The following is an 18,198-nucleotide window of genomic DNA, read 5'->3' on the forward strand; positions in this document are numbered from 1 at the left end:
GCTTATTTGAGTGGTTGGTCATGCCGTTTGGGCTTTCAAACGCCCCTAGCACGTTTATGCGAGTGATGAACCAGGTGTTGAAACCATTTATTGGTCGTTGTGTTGTCATCTACTTTGATGACATCCTGATTTATAGTCCTGACTTAGAGTCGCACTTACGACAGTTGCGCGAGGTTTTACATGCGTTGAGGGCTGCTCAATTGTATGTGGCAGTTCAGAAGTGTTCTTTTTGTGTTGATAGTGTTCTCTTTTTGGGGTATGTGGTTTCCAAGGATGGCATTTTGGTGGATGAGACTAAGGTGGATGCAGTTCGACAGTGGCCTAGGCCGGCCAGTTTACATGAATGTCGGAGTTTCCACGGGTTCGCATCATTCTATCGGAGGTTTATTCCCAACTTTAGTACTATCACCGCACCGATTACTGACTGCATGAAGAGTGGGAAATTCATTTGGACTGAGGCAGCAGATGCGAGCTTTGCTTTGCTTAAGTTAAAATTGATCACCGCACCAGTTCTTGCATTACCTAATTTCTCTTTGCCGTTTGAGGTTCATACCGATGCTTCTAAGGTGGGTATTGGGGCTGTTCTTAGCCAAACCCGGCGTCCTGTGGCTTTTTTTAGTGAGAAATTAACTGGCGCCAAACAAAACTATAGTGCCTATGAGTTGGAATTTTACGCCATTGTTCAAACACTTAAGCATTAGCGTCACTACCTAATTCACAATGAATTTGTTCTACATACTGATCACGAATCTCTAAAGCATATTGGTACCCAGGATAAGGTTAGCGTTCGCCAGTTACGCTGGTCCAGTTATCTACAAGATTTTACTTTTGTGCTTAAGCATACATCGGGTGCTCAGAACCGTATGGCAGATGCTCTCAGTAGGCGTGTGTCTTTGTTGGTGTCTATGCGAACACAAGTAGCTGGTTTTGACAGTTTTCGTGATTTGATAGCTGATGATCTTTTCTTCTCTTCTATTGTGGCTGAGATGAGGGCGGGTAAGCGCTCTGATTACCTTCTCCATGATGGGTTTCTTTTCAAAGGTAGACGTTTATGTGTTCCGGATTGTAGTCTTAGATTGCTGATTATTAGAGAGTTACATGGCGATGGGCATTTTGGGCGTGATAAGACATACAACCTTGTTTCTGATTCTTACTTCTGGCCTAATATGACTAGAGAGGTGCATAAATTTGTGGACCGTTGTTGTATTTGCCAGGTTACTAAAGGCAGTGCTAACAATGTTGGGTTGTATATGCCATTACCTGTTCCAGTTCGTCCATCGGCTGATATTAGTATGGATTTTGTTGTGGGTTTACCTCGCACCCAACGGAGTATGGATTCCGTGTTCGTGGTTGTTGATAGGTTTTCTAAGATGGCACACTTCATTGCTTGTAAGAAAACCACTGACACTGTGAATGTTGCTCAACTTTTCTTTAAGGATGTCTATCGTCTCCATGGTTTACCTGAGTCTATTGTGTCTGATCGGGATACTAAATTTTTGAGCCATTTTTGGCGAAGTTTGTGGAAGCTTGTTCATACCGACCTTAAGTTCAGTAGTGCATATCATCCTCAAACGGATGGTCAGATAGAGGTGGTGAATCGTTCTTTGGGTAATCTCCTTCGCAGTTTGGCAAGTCAGAATACTAAACGTTGGGAGCATGTGTTGTTTCAGGCAGAGTTTGCTTTTAATCGTTTAGTGAACAGGAGTACGGGTTCAGACTTACAGTCCTTTCCAGATTGTTTACGGCTTTCATCCCCGCTCTCCTATTGATTTGGCTCCTGTTCCGGATTTATCTCATATGCATGGTACTGCTGGCGACTTCATTAAGGAAATTCACGCTGTTCACGACGTTACTCAACAGCATTTGCTCGACTCTAACTCGAAGTATAAGTTCGCTGCTGATCGCCACCGCCGAAATGTGAGCTTTGCAGTGGGAGATTTTGTTTGGGTTGTTCTTACTAAGGATCGGATTCCAGCTGGTAGGTACAATAAATTGGGCCCTCGCAAGATTGGTCCTCTGGAGGTGATTGCCAAGATCAATTCCAATGCATATCGGTTGCAGTTACCTGATCATATCCGTACTTCGGATGTTTTTAACGTGAAGCACCTTCGTCCTTATTGTGATACTTCTTCAGATGAAGACAAGCCAAATTCGAGGTCGAATTTCTCCCACGCAGGGGGGAATGATGCAGTTTGAGTTCTGTCAGAGGTGTTTGGGCCTTGTACACACCGCAGAACAATAGCCCAGTAGTTGTTATTTCACATGTTTGTTTTGTTTAGGTTGCCTATATAAATGCTAGGTAGGGTTTTGAGAAAGGGACTTTTATGAATTTTGAGTTATAATACGAATAGAGATTATTCTATTCATTGTTGCAAGGGTTGAGTGCTACTTGAGTCTATCGCCCCGCATAAGTTTCCATACTAGAATTGCATGTGGTTTGTTTCCGTACAAGAATTGCATCAATGATATTAGTTGATGATTATGTTTTGAGCTCTTCTTCCAGTTATTATTTTGGCATGAAATAAGAAGAGACAGACAATTCTGTGGAGCAAACTTCTTTATTATGTGTTATTTTAGTACTTTTGGTCTTCGATTTGTTATGCTCCCCTTCTTGTAACACAATACCTGATGATGCTTTACTATCTCTCACCCTTCAATGCCTTGCCAATGTTTGCGGCTTTGCCTGGAGCAATTCTGTTTCCACTTTTAAGTTCTGGAGGATTTATTGATCGATCAGTAGAACATGGAACATGAAACATGAAACGAAGGAATGTTAGCATGAGACACTTCATTATCATACTTTGACATAAAAGGTGCAACCTTTGGCTCCTCAATACTCGTATATGTACATGCTACATCTTGTTAATGTTCACTTGTGGTATCGACTATCAAATACTACCTTAGCCAGTTAGCTCGATTACATCTTGTTAATGTTCACTTGTGGTATCGACTATCAAGTACTACCTTAGCCAGTTAGCCATCGAGCCCTGAATATATCATGTATCATATATACAATCATATATTCATGTGACAATGTCAAAAAATGCTCTTGGTTGACAATTGTATATGATGATACATATAAGATTGCCCGCAACTTTTGATGAAGAATCTGCACCTAATATCATTACTTTGATTTACAAAACAATTAATTTACATTTTTCTTGACCTTGAGATCCCTCTTCTTTGTTTTATCGTGTTTCGTTTTCTTTGACGTCTTACCTATCTCACTTACAAAGTTACAAGCATCTTGGAACAGTTTTGACTAGGTATTTGTAGCAACTCAATTTTGAGTTCGACTATAAGACCAAAGATAGTTTCTGTATGTCTAAAATATTCATAGCAGAAGTCGTTCATTGGCATTTTGGAGGAGCATTATATAAGGAATAGCTATTGTATGAAAGTTCCACTCTCATATTATCTTCATACTTTGTGTCGTCCCTGTGTCTGTGTGCAACAGAGAAAAGCTAAGAAACCAGAAAATAATGGGAGAAATTTTACGAACTTTGTGTGTGATTTGTGCTGTTTTTGAAATTTCATGATCTCATCACTTAATAAGGACAACATTTAACGATGAAATGTTCCCAATTATATAGGGACTTAACCTGGAAAGCCACAGGGCTTTAAAACCCTGTACCTTGCCAATTACATAGTTACTTTGGCTCTCCAATACTCCGGAAGAATTGGTTGTTTTTGCTCATATCATGTAAGGCAACGTGTGGCCTGAGTACCTGACCAGCTCACTGCCTACTTGAGAAGGGAACAATTTCATTGCAAGGAAAACTATACAGATTTGGTGACAGCGAAAAGGAAACTAATAATCAAACTTCCATTTATCCTCCAATGACTACGGAATCTTTGCACATATATATACAGCAAAAATGAGTACCATACCAAAAACATACTAGACTGGAGAAGCCAAAAAAGAGAATTAGGTAACTGCAGATGGTACAGGAGCAGTAATAGAACTCAATTATAGCTTAGGAAAATTGGTACGGAGAGAAAAATTGGTGACTTGTTTAGGAAGATCCTTGCGTGAGTCTCTGCAACTCATTTTGGTCAGTCAAGGTCTCCATAAGAAGAGGAGGAGCATATTGGGCTGTTCCTTGGTGCTCTTCAGAATCTTGGCAGAAAGAAAGAATGATGGTGTCAATTGACATCTCCACCACAGCAAAGAAAAGAGTTGCAACAACATAACCAAGCCACCAACATACCTGCATCAAGTATAAACAAGACTGGATCAGTATATGTGGTTTTTTGTAAAAACAGCCAAGTGAACCCACAAGTTAAAAAGAACAATCGCAAGAAGCTGGACCAATTTAGAAGAACATGGAAGTGCTCCCAAGAATTGTGTAGTGCACCCAACTTAAAATGTCATCTGGCATACGTTATGTTTTGACTGAACATATATATAACGTGTTGATTAGTGTTACATGTATTTCTTTGCACAGAAATACATTGACACCCATTCCCCTTTCCCTCCCTCCCTCCTAAATGAGCTAACTTTTGTATTAAAATGATGTAAAAATAAAGTAAGAAAAAAGAAGGGGATAGAGCCACTCCCATTAGGGCCACTACAAAGCCATATCTCATCCTACAAGTTGAATTAAGGGTTGATATTTTGTAGATATGATCTCCCCACCATGAATAACATGCCCACCAAATTTCGACTCATTCAAATATGTCTAACCTAATCAAATGTTATTATCAAATTGGAAAATTCTGAACCGTTACATAAATGTTCAAAATTGAACAGTAGTTTTCACAAGGTTGGACATATCCAAATAGGATGAAATTATATATATATATATATATATATATATATATATATATGGTTTGTAGTCAGTATATATATATATATATATATATATATATATATATATATATATATACTGACTACAAACCATGCATAATCATATTTTTCGCTGACCTGGTTCTATAGTTTCATGTGGTAGAATTAGAGTTTGGTGGTATTAGTAAGTCTATATTAGAGTTGCAGTCTAGGAACGTTTAGATCTATTGAATAACAAAATCTCGGTTTCCATAATACAGTAGACCTGTAGGTAATCAATCTTAGTGCTTGAAAGGTGATTACAGTATTCATGGTTTCTTTCAAAAGCAATAGCAATCTCAATGACAATCTATGATGCACGGATACGAGTACAGATTCCGATACGACGACACTGGTACGGGGTATGATACGACTTTTCTAAAATATTAGGATATGGGTACGGCTAATTATTAGGAATATTTCCTATTTTAAAAGGCTTTTAAAATAGTTTAAAATATGTGTATTCTAAAAATTCTTAGTAGTTCTTTAAGTTAGGAACATGTGAAAAACTATTATAACACATGCCAAATTCAATACAACTTGAAGCCTCAAGAAACAATTTACATTTTCAATGGAGCAAAACTATCGGATCAGGTCTATTTCAAGGATTCCAGCTAGAATCCATTTAGAGAGGTTCAATCTCTTTCGAGAAAGAAGAGAGATTTGGAAATTTTGGTCATTCAAGTGAAATAATTTTGCTAAATCTCCTCCGCAAGCTTCTCTCTCAAAATTTATTGGGATTCTTTTTTTTTTGGGTAAAGAACAAGTATCTTAGAAGTATCCGGTACCCGTATCAGTATCGTACCCGACCGATACGGGTGCAATGACATGTGCAATGACATTTTAGGAGTATCCGTGCATCATATATGACAATAGGAAAGCAATGGCAGTAGTGATGGCAATATCAATTGCAGCGGCACTGGTACTAGCAGTAGCATCCAATGCCGGCTCTACAGTTCAAGGCACACAAGTGACAGCGGCCCCATCTAACTAACCCCCCTTTTCTAATTAGGCCCAGAGATGTCAGGAGCACTGATCATGTCCCCACTTAACTACCTTGGACCGGAACAAGGTGTGGGGTGGTGGGGGTTTTTCTGAAAGAATTAATAGCATATATAGGTCACGTATTTTACGTGTTTTTTTATTTTTTGAAACCTCTTAATTTTAGAGGGTGACGCTTACAACCCAAGCAACTAGGATTTTAAAGAAATGAACCCCCACCTGCCCATATGTAAGTGGGAATCGAACCCACGACCTCCTGATACAACCACCAGGGCCTTCACAAGCCGAGCTGCAGGACTCTTACGTGTTTTTTGAATTTGGGGGTAACGAACTAAGTCGCATTTTTGTGAACGTACTTTCCATTTTGTAACGACGTTAACTCTGTGGATTCCATCAATTCCTTTTACGTGGCATGTTTTTTTTTTCTTTTGATGCAATCCACAAAGAGTTAATGTTGCAACAAAATTTATTTCTTTACCCAAATTCAAAAAACAGGTAAAGTATGGTACCCATTTATGCTACTATTTCTTTCTGAAAAGGCCTCGGTGCTAGTTTACAGAGATCCACACTCATATACTCTACTTCATATCTTGGCGATGTGGAACTATTGATGTCAGTCCACAAACCCCCAACAGCCTCTTCCCTCCATCCCATTGCCATAGGTACATCAAAAGAGATATTTAGGACAACTCCTATGATTTAAAATGAGGATTTCCAATGTCCTAATAGTGAATTGGGGTTTAAATTATGATAACTTCTAGCAGCAAAAAAATGTGTCAGGTGTAGTATGCAACAGTTCAAATCAACATCGTGTGTCTCAAAGATCTAAATGGAAAAAAGCTTACCAGTACTGGGAATATTGGAGAAGAGATCTTGTTGTGTGCAGATCTATATTTCTGAGTATCCAACATGAGAAATGCAAAGACAGCACAGAAGAGGCTGACACACAACTTCCCTAAGAAGAGAATAACATCGCCAATAACATTAACCCTTCCAATCCGAAGAATGTTATTCATGATTAACCCTGTTGCAATTGATGAAGCCTTGCAGAATCCATCACCCGTCATGGCGATCTGCATGTAACAAGAACAATAGCAATAGTAAAAAAAACTGTTACAGCTAATGAAGAGAAAAGTTTGGGGAGAAAAGAGAGTACGACTTAATTAGATTCGGCCTTCTCTCACCCTTTTTATATAGGAAAAATAGTCGGTCTAAAATATAGAACTGTAACAGCAATAAATCAGGGTCTAGTGATTAATGAACTAAAACTAAACTAAGTTATGAGTAAGAGTATAAATCATCTTCTCAGCCATGCTATACCAGGTGCAGGTATGGACCCCTTGCAAGGCCTATTCTAGAACCTCAATTCCCGTGAATATATAGTTTTAGTGGATAATTAAAAAGAAAATGAATTATTTTTTGACTGAAATTCTCTGTTTCTCTTTATCCAATATATTTAGCACTCGAAAAAGAAAGAGACAATTACCCATCTTTTGGTAAAAGTAATTTGTTCCCAAGAAATCATAAGCAGTACATATCACCAAGGATGTCTGGATTTTAGACCCATTGGCCATTTTAACTCCATTTGTGTCTTATTGAGAACAAGAAAAAGAGACTGCTTCCACTTCTCTCCTCACTACTAATGTTTAAGTGTAATCTCCAATTAACTACTTTACCAATAAAAAAATGAAACGAAAAATATTACCATTATGTACGCATTGCGGTTTACAGACTTAATGGTCCAATCAATACACCCTAGGAAGCATAGAGAAGTACCAGATGCCAGCTTCCCCATCGAATTATCTGAATATGTGTCTGTACCTTTCAGCTTGCGACGTATTGATTCCAGCATATACCGGATCCACTCGACAAATGATACAACTAGTGACCCAAGAGCCACAGACCCAAGATTGTAACGAATGAGACGCTTCATTGAAGAAAATACTGAAAGAAATGGAATGTCTTGCTGCACCTGAAAAGTCCAAAAAGTCCAACAGTCCAATCAGAGTTGAGAAACAAGGTAGCATGAAAGTAATTTAACTCTAAGTAATACTCTGTTCTCTTGAATTTGACTACTGTTAAAAACTAAAGAAATTCAACACACCCACGTCAAGTTTGAAGTTGATTACCAGTGGTAAACATGTTTCGAGCTATAAACATCATGAACTAGAAATAACAACTTACAGAAGTCCCCCCACGAGTCCAATAGTAAGAAGCAATGGAACCCGCGATAACAGTTGAAGAACATGCAACAAAAAACTGTGTAGCCCAATAACATCCAAAAAGGTGGAATAGGACAGATACTGATATATGAGGGGTATAATGGATGCTGTAACCACAACATCTATCACAGCTAATCCTGTTAGAACCAAGATCATATGCACAACAACTAGACCTGCAGTCGTTCTGAAGAATTTGACCTGAGCTGAACAAATGGAGAGCTGCTGAGATCCAGAACATGTAAAAGATCGCTAGGATAGCATATGGTATGACAGGAAAAACAATGAGAGCTTGAACCTCTCCAATGACCTTTGCAGCAACCTGCAATCCAGTTAAGATAATCATAACAGAGGATAACACTATAATATTGTCTTCCTAATGCAGCTAGCACTTGAGGTTCACATAACACTGGATGAATAAAAAGAAACATTTAGGTCATCTTAATTTATACTTATTTCTAGTAAAGGTAGAATGAGATAATGATCTACAAATGACATTAAATCATGTGACACAGGGAGGTCTGGAAGGAAAAGACAAAAGGAATGGGAGACCAATGGCAAGTTTTGATCAGTTGGATAACCAAAATCACCACATCTGAAGGACTCTTTTTTCCATCGCCTTTGAAGCCTGCTCTCTGAATAGCATCCTTATTCTCCCTCTCCAATAGAGGATCACATAATTCCGAATTATCCTAGTGAGTTAGAATGCACTTGTGTAGAAGCAATGATGGTTACAAGGAGCTAGCATAAGAAATAGTGGCTCAGTTCTTCCCCTCAACCCAATCAACCGCAGTTTGAAAGAATATTTTTAGTAGATCTTAGCTGCAGCAGTGAAAAGAGATGTAGCGAGTATTTTTATTATATGATCTAGGAAATATACCTGCCAAGTACCTACAATAATTGAGATTGGACATCTTTTTGTACATCTTCGTGTATCGGCATAAGTAACAGAGAACTACATTATGAAGCAAGGACTGATTTGTTAGTAGATGATCTCCCCAGCATGGAGACCATTCGAACAAAATCCAGCTAAACTGGAAATCCTGACGTTAGAAACAATGGATGGTCCAGAAAATCCCAAATTTTGCATACCTCTTTCAAGTAAGAAGTATTCAAACTACCCAACTTTTTGTGAGGATGAGCTCCATGATGGGGAGATCATCTTCAGAAAAAACATTGGTAGCTCGTCCCTTTCTATAATTTTTTTAATATATCAATAAAATAGTAGTATTTGTTACTAAAATAAACAGCACTCATTTTGTTGTGTGCACCCATCAATTACTCGGTCAAGATGTACAGAAAGATCTGTAGAAATATGTCCATTCATGATGAATTAAGGCCTCATTTTAGTGATGTGATCTCCAAACTTCAACTCATTTCTACATTTTGAACATTGTGAAATGAGTGTTACCAAAACAATTGGACCTTTTGAGTTTTGATGAATCCCAAAATTCAAAAACATCTACTGATAAGGTTAGGAATCTTGGAACTAAATTAGCCCCTAAATCACCTAATTGATCTTGTAGGTTGCGATGTTACAACCATATGTACAAAACCCTGGGTACCTGATATAAATCCCATCACATCTACATATATTTCATCATGGGATAAATTACCCCACATTGGGAATTTAAAAGCCTAGCACTGAAATATACAAACCCCGAGGCTCCACTCATTGCCAATTGGTTTTGAGTTGGATGCTCCAAAGTTTAAGATGGTGTCAGAGCAGGATATGTTTGGCCCAAAGGGCCCATGTGCTCCATGTGACCCGCTAAAAATCAGAAATCCATGTCTTAGGCTCAAGTCACGCCACACACGAGGTGGCATGCTGAAATAGATAGTTCCACATCGGGAGTTTGAAACCTAGCATTAGGACATATAAATTTTGGTGCCACTCCACTCCTTTCCAACTGGTTTTGAGTTGGATGTTCCAAAGTTTTAGATGTGGATACATACATTTGTAAACATGTGAGTGTGTGTTTGTATGTGGTAGAGTTCTTCTATTTATGGGATATTTCTGGGGGGAGTCCAAAGGCCTTGTTCCCATGTTGCTTGTGGGCAGTCCATTTGGGGATTTGGGGGCATCCCCGTCTTGAATTTTTCTGGCTGTAAACACTGTTATATATATATATATATATATATATATATATATATATATATATATATATATAAGAATACTATGCAAGTGTCTGAGAGAGGGTCGGAATCAATCAAGGTGGTATTGTCGTTTCTCTTTTCTTCTCCATATTTTCGTCTTTTATTCTTTTCAATAACGCATATATATTGTAACTGCATGCATTCACTATAATTCAGTCTTACTTGCCTTTAAGACAGATGTACCCATAAGAATGCGTCGAATGATGGCTATAGATGAGAGAATGGCGACAACCATTAAAATAGTCACAAGAACAGCGACAGCATGAAGGTGGTTTTGTTCCTGAAAGAAAAGGCCATCATATAAGCATAATGAAGTTCAAGATCTTGCAAACAGAAATTGCATAGCTGATTATGCACACTGACCCTTCCATATATGTGTATGTATGGATCATGATCTCCAATAATAGGGGTGATTGCATCATTCCCAATCCATCCAGCTGAAGTGTGAAAGTCAATATGCTTAGAATTATAGTCCACATTAAACAAGCACAAATGTGAAGAAAATGAAACAGCTTGTGTTTCGAACTAAAAACTTTTCATATATAGAGGCAAAAATCAAATGAAAGAAAATTCATTTACAAATTAGCAGATGCAAAGATGATTTGCTAACAGCATAACGAAAGATATGGAACAATCACAAGTAGACTGGAAATCAGTTTCTATGTTGAACATCAGTACTTTAGGTGTAATTAGGAATGTTACCAATCGATAAACAAAAAATTGCAAGATGTCCCATATTCTAACACATCAAGGACAAGTGTACGTACTTTTGTAACAATCATTAGTGCAACATTTTTCTTCAAAATGTGATAGGGAGTTTTGGGGGCGTCAATAACATGGATTCAATCAAACTACCTTCAGTTGTCCAGTTGTCTCTTTATTGGAGTGTGTGTGTGTTTTGATACAAATATAAGGCAGAAAAATTCCGAATTGGTCATGTAGTTTCAGCCGGTGCCCATTTCATTCTTTTCAAGGGAGGAAAGGTCCCTTTAAGTGGTCACAGGTCACATTAGAAAAGAGAGGGTTGTCATACTTCTTCTCAAATAAGGCATACTGATGATTCTGTGCAAAGATGCAGGCTTCTGATCTCCCTCTCAAGAGCTCTAATATTACATGGTCGAAGAGGTAGGAAAGCCCAACCCTTTCAAAATTAGACAGATTTCCAGTTAGTAGTGAGTGGGAAGACAACTGGCTACCTTAATTGGATGTGTGATTCAGAGTACAGCCTCGAACCACCCATCCTATCTGTACAGTTATGGAAGTGGGTAGGGGCAGACCCTCTCCGTTTAGATTTGAGCTCGTGTAGTTTTTTGAAACCTAATGGACAAAATTATTGTGAAACCTTGGCAAGATGCGCCTATTTCAACCTCGAGAGGGTGGTGTACACATGGATCGCGGAAATTTGTGGATTATTTTAGTTCTAAATTTGTTGTCTAATTCTTTGTAGCAGAGAAATTGACAAAAGGCATCCGTTATTCTAACCCTCAGTCACATTTTTTTTTCCTGTAGCACTTTTTATTTCCTTGCCTTAGTACGATTATTGGCTAGCAAATAATCTAAGTTGCAAATAAGGCCTCTGGCCCCAAGTGTACATCAGTTCATGGTGAAAACCCTAATCTTCGAAATCAATTTGTGTTCAAAGTCGAAGTTTCCACCAGCTATTGATATCAAACTATTAAACATTAGAAGGATGGTTGAAGCTTGGAGGAAAGCCGCTCATTAGTGATACATATGGCGCTAACTTGACGGATATTGGCAATCAAGGGTTTAACCCTTTAATAACCAACACCCATAAAACAGAGAGAAGTTTAGAGCTTAAGAAGCAGCAGAATAGATATTATTTAGTATTTAACAATTGTTGACTGATTTAGCTTGAACTGGATATCGAGCCGAACGGTTTGCAGAGGCTGGAAGCTCATTACAGGAAGGAAGTTTCCCTGATCGTTCTGGAAATTAATAATTATAGTTTATTCAAGAAAGTAAGACAGGTTTGATGACAATATCTGAGACCCCGTTTACAGGGCTAGTTCTGTATGCAGAATATAAACGGGCAAACAGAAGACAATATACTACTGACCTTTTAAGTAATAGAACATTGTTACTGAGATCATCAGAATATTAAATAGAATAACTGTTATCCATGTCATGGCAGCAACAAAATGCCGAATCATCAAGAGCCAAATAATTGACAGAAAGAGCGGCAGAATTCCTCCACAAACAATCAGTACTGGCCATGCCTTTCCAACATCCGCCACATACCTCTGCAAATATAAGAAAAAGTCATATTATGACTTTATAACTTTACCTTTATGGAATAAAAGTTATGCACATATCAAAACAAGAAGAGAATAGACGAGTATGTCTGAATACAAAGAAATGAAGATCATTGTATGTAGATAAAAGGGATGTTGGTAGGCACGTTGGGTGACTTAAAGTTCAATTGGATCTTTATTATCATAACATGGGCAGCTCATGAGTTTGGACAAACAATATCCGCCATATAAATCAAATTCGCAAGCCAGATAACTATTCTACTATTAAAAACAAATAACGGTAACATAAAGCTGTTTTTTCTGCTCCTACTCATAGTAAACCAATCACACAGGCTATTTAATTTAGTTTTATTGTTATTGGGTTTCCTGATTATATCGATGTATCTACTTCTTATCTATCCGGGAAAAAAAAATCCCTCTAGTACAAACAGTAAAAATAAATCTTCAAAACCACATTAGATGGAATCTGAAGCATGCATATGAAAACAGTATTGTTTTCAGTGTGAAAGTGATTGGAAGTTTCATAGGCATGGGAAGTCGGCAGTGTTCGTCTGTGTGTATATCCCCCTACATGGAAATAAATATCACTGCACTAACCTTTAGGACAGCAGACCGAGAATTGATGGATTTGTGTATAGATTTGTCTATTATGATGTCCTCATTGATATTAACTCCACCCATCTGCTTCCAACTCCCCAAAGATGCATTTGATGCACGTGCGATGAATTGACAACTCCAATAAACTGAAAATTAGCTAGAATAGATAATAAGAATATGAAAGACATCGTACGCAAAAAATGTTCGCTAAGAAATTATAGAAACCTAAAATAAAACTGATAAGCTGCAATAGAAAGTAAAGAACAACGTATACAAGACAGAAAAATGGGATGTCTAAGGACTTATAGATAGGAACAAAATCTAAAAGAGTGAAAGTAAATTGTCAAAGAAGATTTTCTTTTTTCGGGATGAAAAATGCAATGCATATAGGGATATCAATGGACGGTGTGTGTGTGGGTGGGGGGGTAGTTTTTGTACCGTGTCTCTCCTGTTGAGATTATTTTTCCCGCCTCTAGGTGTGTCCGACCATTCTCCCGGCCTCCTCTTGATATTCATTAAATTGTGCCCTATCCGGTAGCGGGGGTTCTGACAGTTTTGTAGCATGTCTCTCCTGTTGAGATTATTTCTCCCGCCTCTAGGTGTGTCTAACCCTATGTTCATCCCTCCGGCCTCCTATTGATATTCATTAAATTGTGCCCTATCTACAAGCTAGAGTTTTTAGAGTAATCAGCAAATCCTGTAGCATCATAGCTTTGGTTATAAGAGATCGAGATTTCAAGTCTAAGTGTAGTTGCCCGAATTCCCTGAAGTATGCCCACCTGTAATACTTATCGCGTGCCTCCACTAAGGGAGAGTGCTGAGAACATTTCTTTCCAACTTCTCAAAAATACTCGTTCAAGAAACTCAGTAGAGGAAATTGGAGACAACATTCTCCGTATTGAATTTCACCACTCGCTACACTAGTGAGCTTTCAAACATAGACGTACTATTTTCGAGAAGTCACAAATTATTTGATTAGTTTAGAGATGTCACAAATTCCTAACCAATAGCAAAATCATCAATGACCACCCTTCAAACTCTCTCTTACACCAACATAATATAACCATTGATCTAAACTATTTGAAAGTGCAAACAAAGGAGGCCTTCTAACTTTCCATCCTCAAGCAATAAGATGGCCTATATAGATTCTTCATGTCACTCTACAAACCGTTTTGTGGGATAACAATATAAGGATCCACTTGATTGTCATACTACTTTAAAGCTGCTAGCTTTCGATGATCCTGGATACATTACTCTGAAGCAGTTATAATAATGATAGTTTGTTTGAAAGCCTTACTGTGCACTTGCTAAGGGCTACCGTGCAGAACAGCAAAAAGAAATATCAGCATCGTAACTAGTGTACACAGTCACGTAAACGAATACGGGTCTTTTAAGTTTCCAATAGCATCACAGAAAAGATTTTAAAGATAACTTTATACAATACTAAATCCATCGTAAACAGAGTTACAGTAGAAACTCTGATGATTTTTTTTTTTATTGTACGCAAAATCATTAAATAAAACAAGCACAATCCATTTCTCTTTTCTACTGCAGTGAAGGTCAGTAATATTGTCTGATAATACAGATACTAAAAAAAAGAAAAGGCCAAAAATTCGCCTGAGTGACTTGTCATACTTTAATTTACATTTGAGATGAGTTTTCGCATTACCCCATAATATGTCACATGTATAAACAAAATATGACCAAGATGTAATCACAATATAATCCCTTTAAACCACATTAGAGTTTGTATCACTTACCATTGATGCTCGGAAATATTACAGGATAACAAGGACCCTGAAGTTGAAGGGAACTATTTCTCATTTCTGGGGTGAGGAATTCATAATAATCATAATTTCTATCAACCCATTCATCCATTGAGATGTGAATAACATCTCCTTCTGGATAATCGCATACCCAATTCAGAGAGTTATCAGATGGAGAGGGGCAGTCCATTAAGCAGATGCTTCTGGCATTGGCCAGCTTGAATTGGCTGTTCTTAAGGCCACTTACATAAACTTGGTTGGGATTAAGCCAGTATCTAAGCTGCGATTCACGAAGATCAGGCTTTGCATGCCTGTTTCCACATACATTTCCTTTGTAGTCCATCCCATGTGTGAGCCTGCAAAGATGTATGCACTATACATCATTAATTTCAACTTGAATATAAATTACACACACACATATATATCCATATACATACATACATTCATACCAATATTGTGTTTCCGTGATGTGTGTGAGCAACCAGAAGAGTAACATCCCTAAATAAGCAAAACTGTACAAAGAAAAATGAAAGCTTGTGTGTGCGAGACGAAAATAGTAACGTCCCTAAACAAGTAAAGTTATTCTAAGACGAATGAAAACTTGTCCTTAAAAAGAGAATAAATTGTACTATAGTAGGACTGATTCCGTCGAAAGATCTGGAGAATCATCAGTGGAAAACATTGTCATAAAATGAGACTGAGAAACCAAGAATGTAAGTTGTACAGAGGAAACAAAATATAAAAAGAAGATTGCCACAATGATAAATGAAGGTGGCACTTCACTCGCTGTTAATCCATAAGAAATTTCCCCAAAAGAATGGAACACAGCAAATAGGAGGAAACAATTTTTAATAGTTGGTACAGACAACAAAGCAGCTGATTCAGTAGCAGTAATGCATTTCTTGAAAATTAACTTCACCACTACCACGACACCAGAGTTTAAGAGCATCCACTTCCCAAGTCTATCTTCTTGACAAGGTGCTCCAAGTGACCCAATACTAATGACTTAGAAAGCTATGAAGCTCTCTCACAGTAAAAAGGAATAAATAAGAAATCAATGAAATTACAAATTGTTTATAGCATTAATTATCCAATAAATGTGCATTAAAATAAGAAGAAATAAATTTAAATATGTAAAATGGAAGTTAGACATCTAAATAGTCAGTACGTCCCTAAAAGCCGAACATGTGCTGCTCATATCAACAGTTACCACATTCCTAAAAATATGTATAGATCAGAGACTATGCGACCCTTCATCACCAAAACATGTGCCTCAGACAAAAAGATCATATTGAGTCACCCATGTAGTGTAACACCAAAAGAATGGAAATGTGCAAATACTATAAAGGATATTTGCTCACAACGAGACTGGAACAATTGTTTGTTCTCCTAGCCTAGTATGACCGATCCCCCAATTTTATGCACTTACGCTTGGTGATTGAATTGATTCCCCAAATCAGAATTGTCCCCCAACAATGCTTTCTACTGGAATCTATTCCTTGATTGTAGGCTCTATCCCTCCCCCCACTCACATAAATAATGAGAAGTCAGTGTACTAAAGTGTTTTGGTTTCCAATAAAATGTATATGCGTGTATAGTCAAATTCCGCAAGTCAGGAAAATAACGAAAGAGGACTCATTTAAAGAGTAATAGGAGACTTCAATCTTATGTTCAACCACAATGAGGAAATCTGCTTCCTTAAAAAATCGAAAGTACTCCAAACAGAAAAAGCATCAGAATCTTAAATATTCGAGAAACCAGTTGGAGCTAAAAGTGACTACCACCTCTGAAGTCTGAATGCACATGGGAACATCAAAAGTGTGGAATATAATATGAGACACATTCGACAATAAAGTGTAGAGACGACTACTTCAAGCTACCATTTTGACAATACTATTCCTGAGTTCAAACTAAAGCAAGAATGCTACATTAAATAAACACAGTAAAACATTAAAAAAAAAAAAAATGAATTTTTGAGATATAAAGTTAATGCATTTCCTACTTAAAAACAAGTAAGAATTCACTGTAAGAAATAAATGGGTAATGTCTGTTTTTCCATACCTTAATGGGTCTCCTTGGTTAAACCCAAAGCTAGAATTAACAATCATAGCAACCCAGAAAGCAATGAAGATAATAAGAAACACAACATCTCTACATTTCCTCTTGTGACTAATGATTCCACTACTCATTTCACCATTACCATCACTTGCTGGGTACCTCCCTATAACTGCCCCCAATGGTCCACCCCTCATCTCTCTCTCTCTCTGTAACACACACTCCAAGAACACCCACAGAACTAGAAGAGAGGGTGTTGGCCTTTTGGGTAAGTGGAAATGTGGAAGTGAGAAATGTGAAAAGGATAAGTCTCTTTTTTTTGTTTGCTTTCTTTGATGTGAGATTGAGACAGTGTATACTGTGAGTGCTTTTCAGAATCTTTGTCTTATAAGTCAGCATCTAAAATGTAGTAAAGTAAGATTTGCTCCTAGATTTTATTTTGAGATGGTATTCAGGTGGTACAGAAACACATTGCGGATTCTGGCCCTTCCATCTTGTGGTGTATTTTGCATTGACCAAAAGTATTTAAATTTAAAAATAAAATAATGTTGGAATATTTTGACCGGCTAATATTTAAGACGTAAGTTATGGAGGGTGTAGGTGAGATGGGGTCAAATAGGTTAATTATAATATGGAGCAGCTGATCATGTAGTTTTGCATTGGTCTACGGAACAGATAAAATAAGGAGTTTTGTACTACTTTTGTCATGGACTAGTTTGAGACGGCTGGAGACCATGGTTCATTGTCTTACACCATGCTACTTAGTCTAAACTATCAATTAACCATGGTTCATTGTCTTACACCATGCTACTTAGTCTAAACTATCAATTAATCGGGCACTCATCAAATTGCATTGGGCAGCCTCCGGCCCAAGCCCGACAATTAAGTCCAACTACAATAGCCTAATACACCCCCCACCTCAACACATACCGGCTACTCTTTTGCACCCCAAACCAAAAAAAAAAAAAAAAAAACACTTCGAGTTTTCTATTGTGTTCATACTTCGAGTATTGAGTTGTGAATCAACAATGGGAATTGAAGTTGGCGACTTCACCCAATTCGAGTCGTGCCCCATTTGAGTATATACTCAAACTTGATTTGGTTGATTAAACTTGATTAGGCTGATAAAATTTGATTGGTGGAAGATTAGGTTGATTAAACTTAATTGGGGTGAAAGATTGGGTTGATTAAACTTGATGATTTCAAACTTGATGTTTTTTTGGAGTTTGGGTGGAAGATTGGGTTGATTAAACTTGAGTTCAAGTTTGTCCAAGCTTGATAAAGTCGTTTTTTAGTTTGAG

General features: G+C 37.6%; 1 protein-coding gene across 1 annotated transcript; it reads right to left on the minus strand.

Annotated features, from left to right (window-relative positions):
* Nucleotides 1-3,807: 3,807 nt before the first annotated feature.
* On the minus strand, nucleotides 3,808-17,244 carry LOC147505119 (choline transporter protein 1-like). Its single transcript, XM_086557714.1, has 10 exons — nucleotides 16,904-17,244; nucleotides 14,837-15,198; nucleotides 13,077-13,222; nucleotides 12,284-12,467; nucleotides 10,570-10,643; nucleotides 10,373-10,486; nucleotides 8,015-8,371; nucleotides 7,536-7,802; nucleotides 6,676-6,903; nucleotides 3,808-4,211 (listed from the first exon to the last, which is right to left on the minus strand). The coding sequence occupies exons 1-10, from the start codon at nucleotides 17,092-17,094 to the stop codon at nucleotides 4,017-4,019; spliced, it is 2,118 nt and encodes a 705-aa protein (XP_086413840.1). The 5' UTR covers nucleotides 17,095-17,244; the 3' UTR covers nucleotides 3,808-4,016.
* Nucleotides 17,245-18,198: the final 954 nt, after the last annotated feature.

The sequence above is a fragment of the Coptis chinensis genome, chromosome 4, assembly GCF_015680905.1.
Source record: "Coptis chinensis isolate HL-2020 chromosome 4, ASM1568090v1, whole genome shotgun sequence".
In the NCBI taxonomy this organism is placed as follows: Eukaryota; Viridiplantae; Streptophyta; class Magnoliopsida; order Ranunculales; family Ranunculaceae; genus Coptis; species Coptis chinensis.

Excerpts from the sequence above, each read along its gene's own strand:
- LOC147505119 (XM_086557714.1), bottom strand. The coding sequence starts at position 17,094 with ATGAGGGGTGGACCATTGGGGGCAGTTATAGGGAGGTACCCAGCAAGT. Across the intron at positions 7,803-8,014 it reads GGACTCGTGGGGGGACTTCT|GTGCAGCAAGACATTCCATT; the intron begins GTAAGTTGTTAT and ends TGGACTTTTCAG. Across the intron at positions 6,904-7,535 it reads ACCGCAATGCGTACATAATG|ATCGCCATGACGGGTGATGG; the intron begins GTAATATTTTTC and ends TGTTACATGCAG.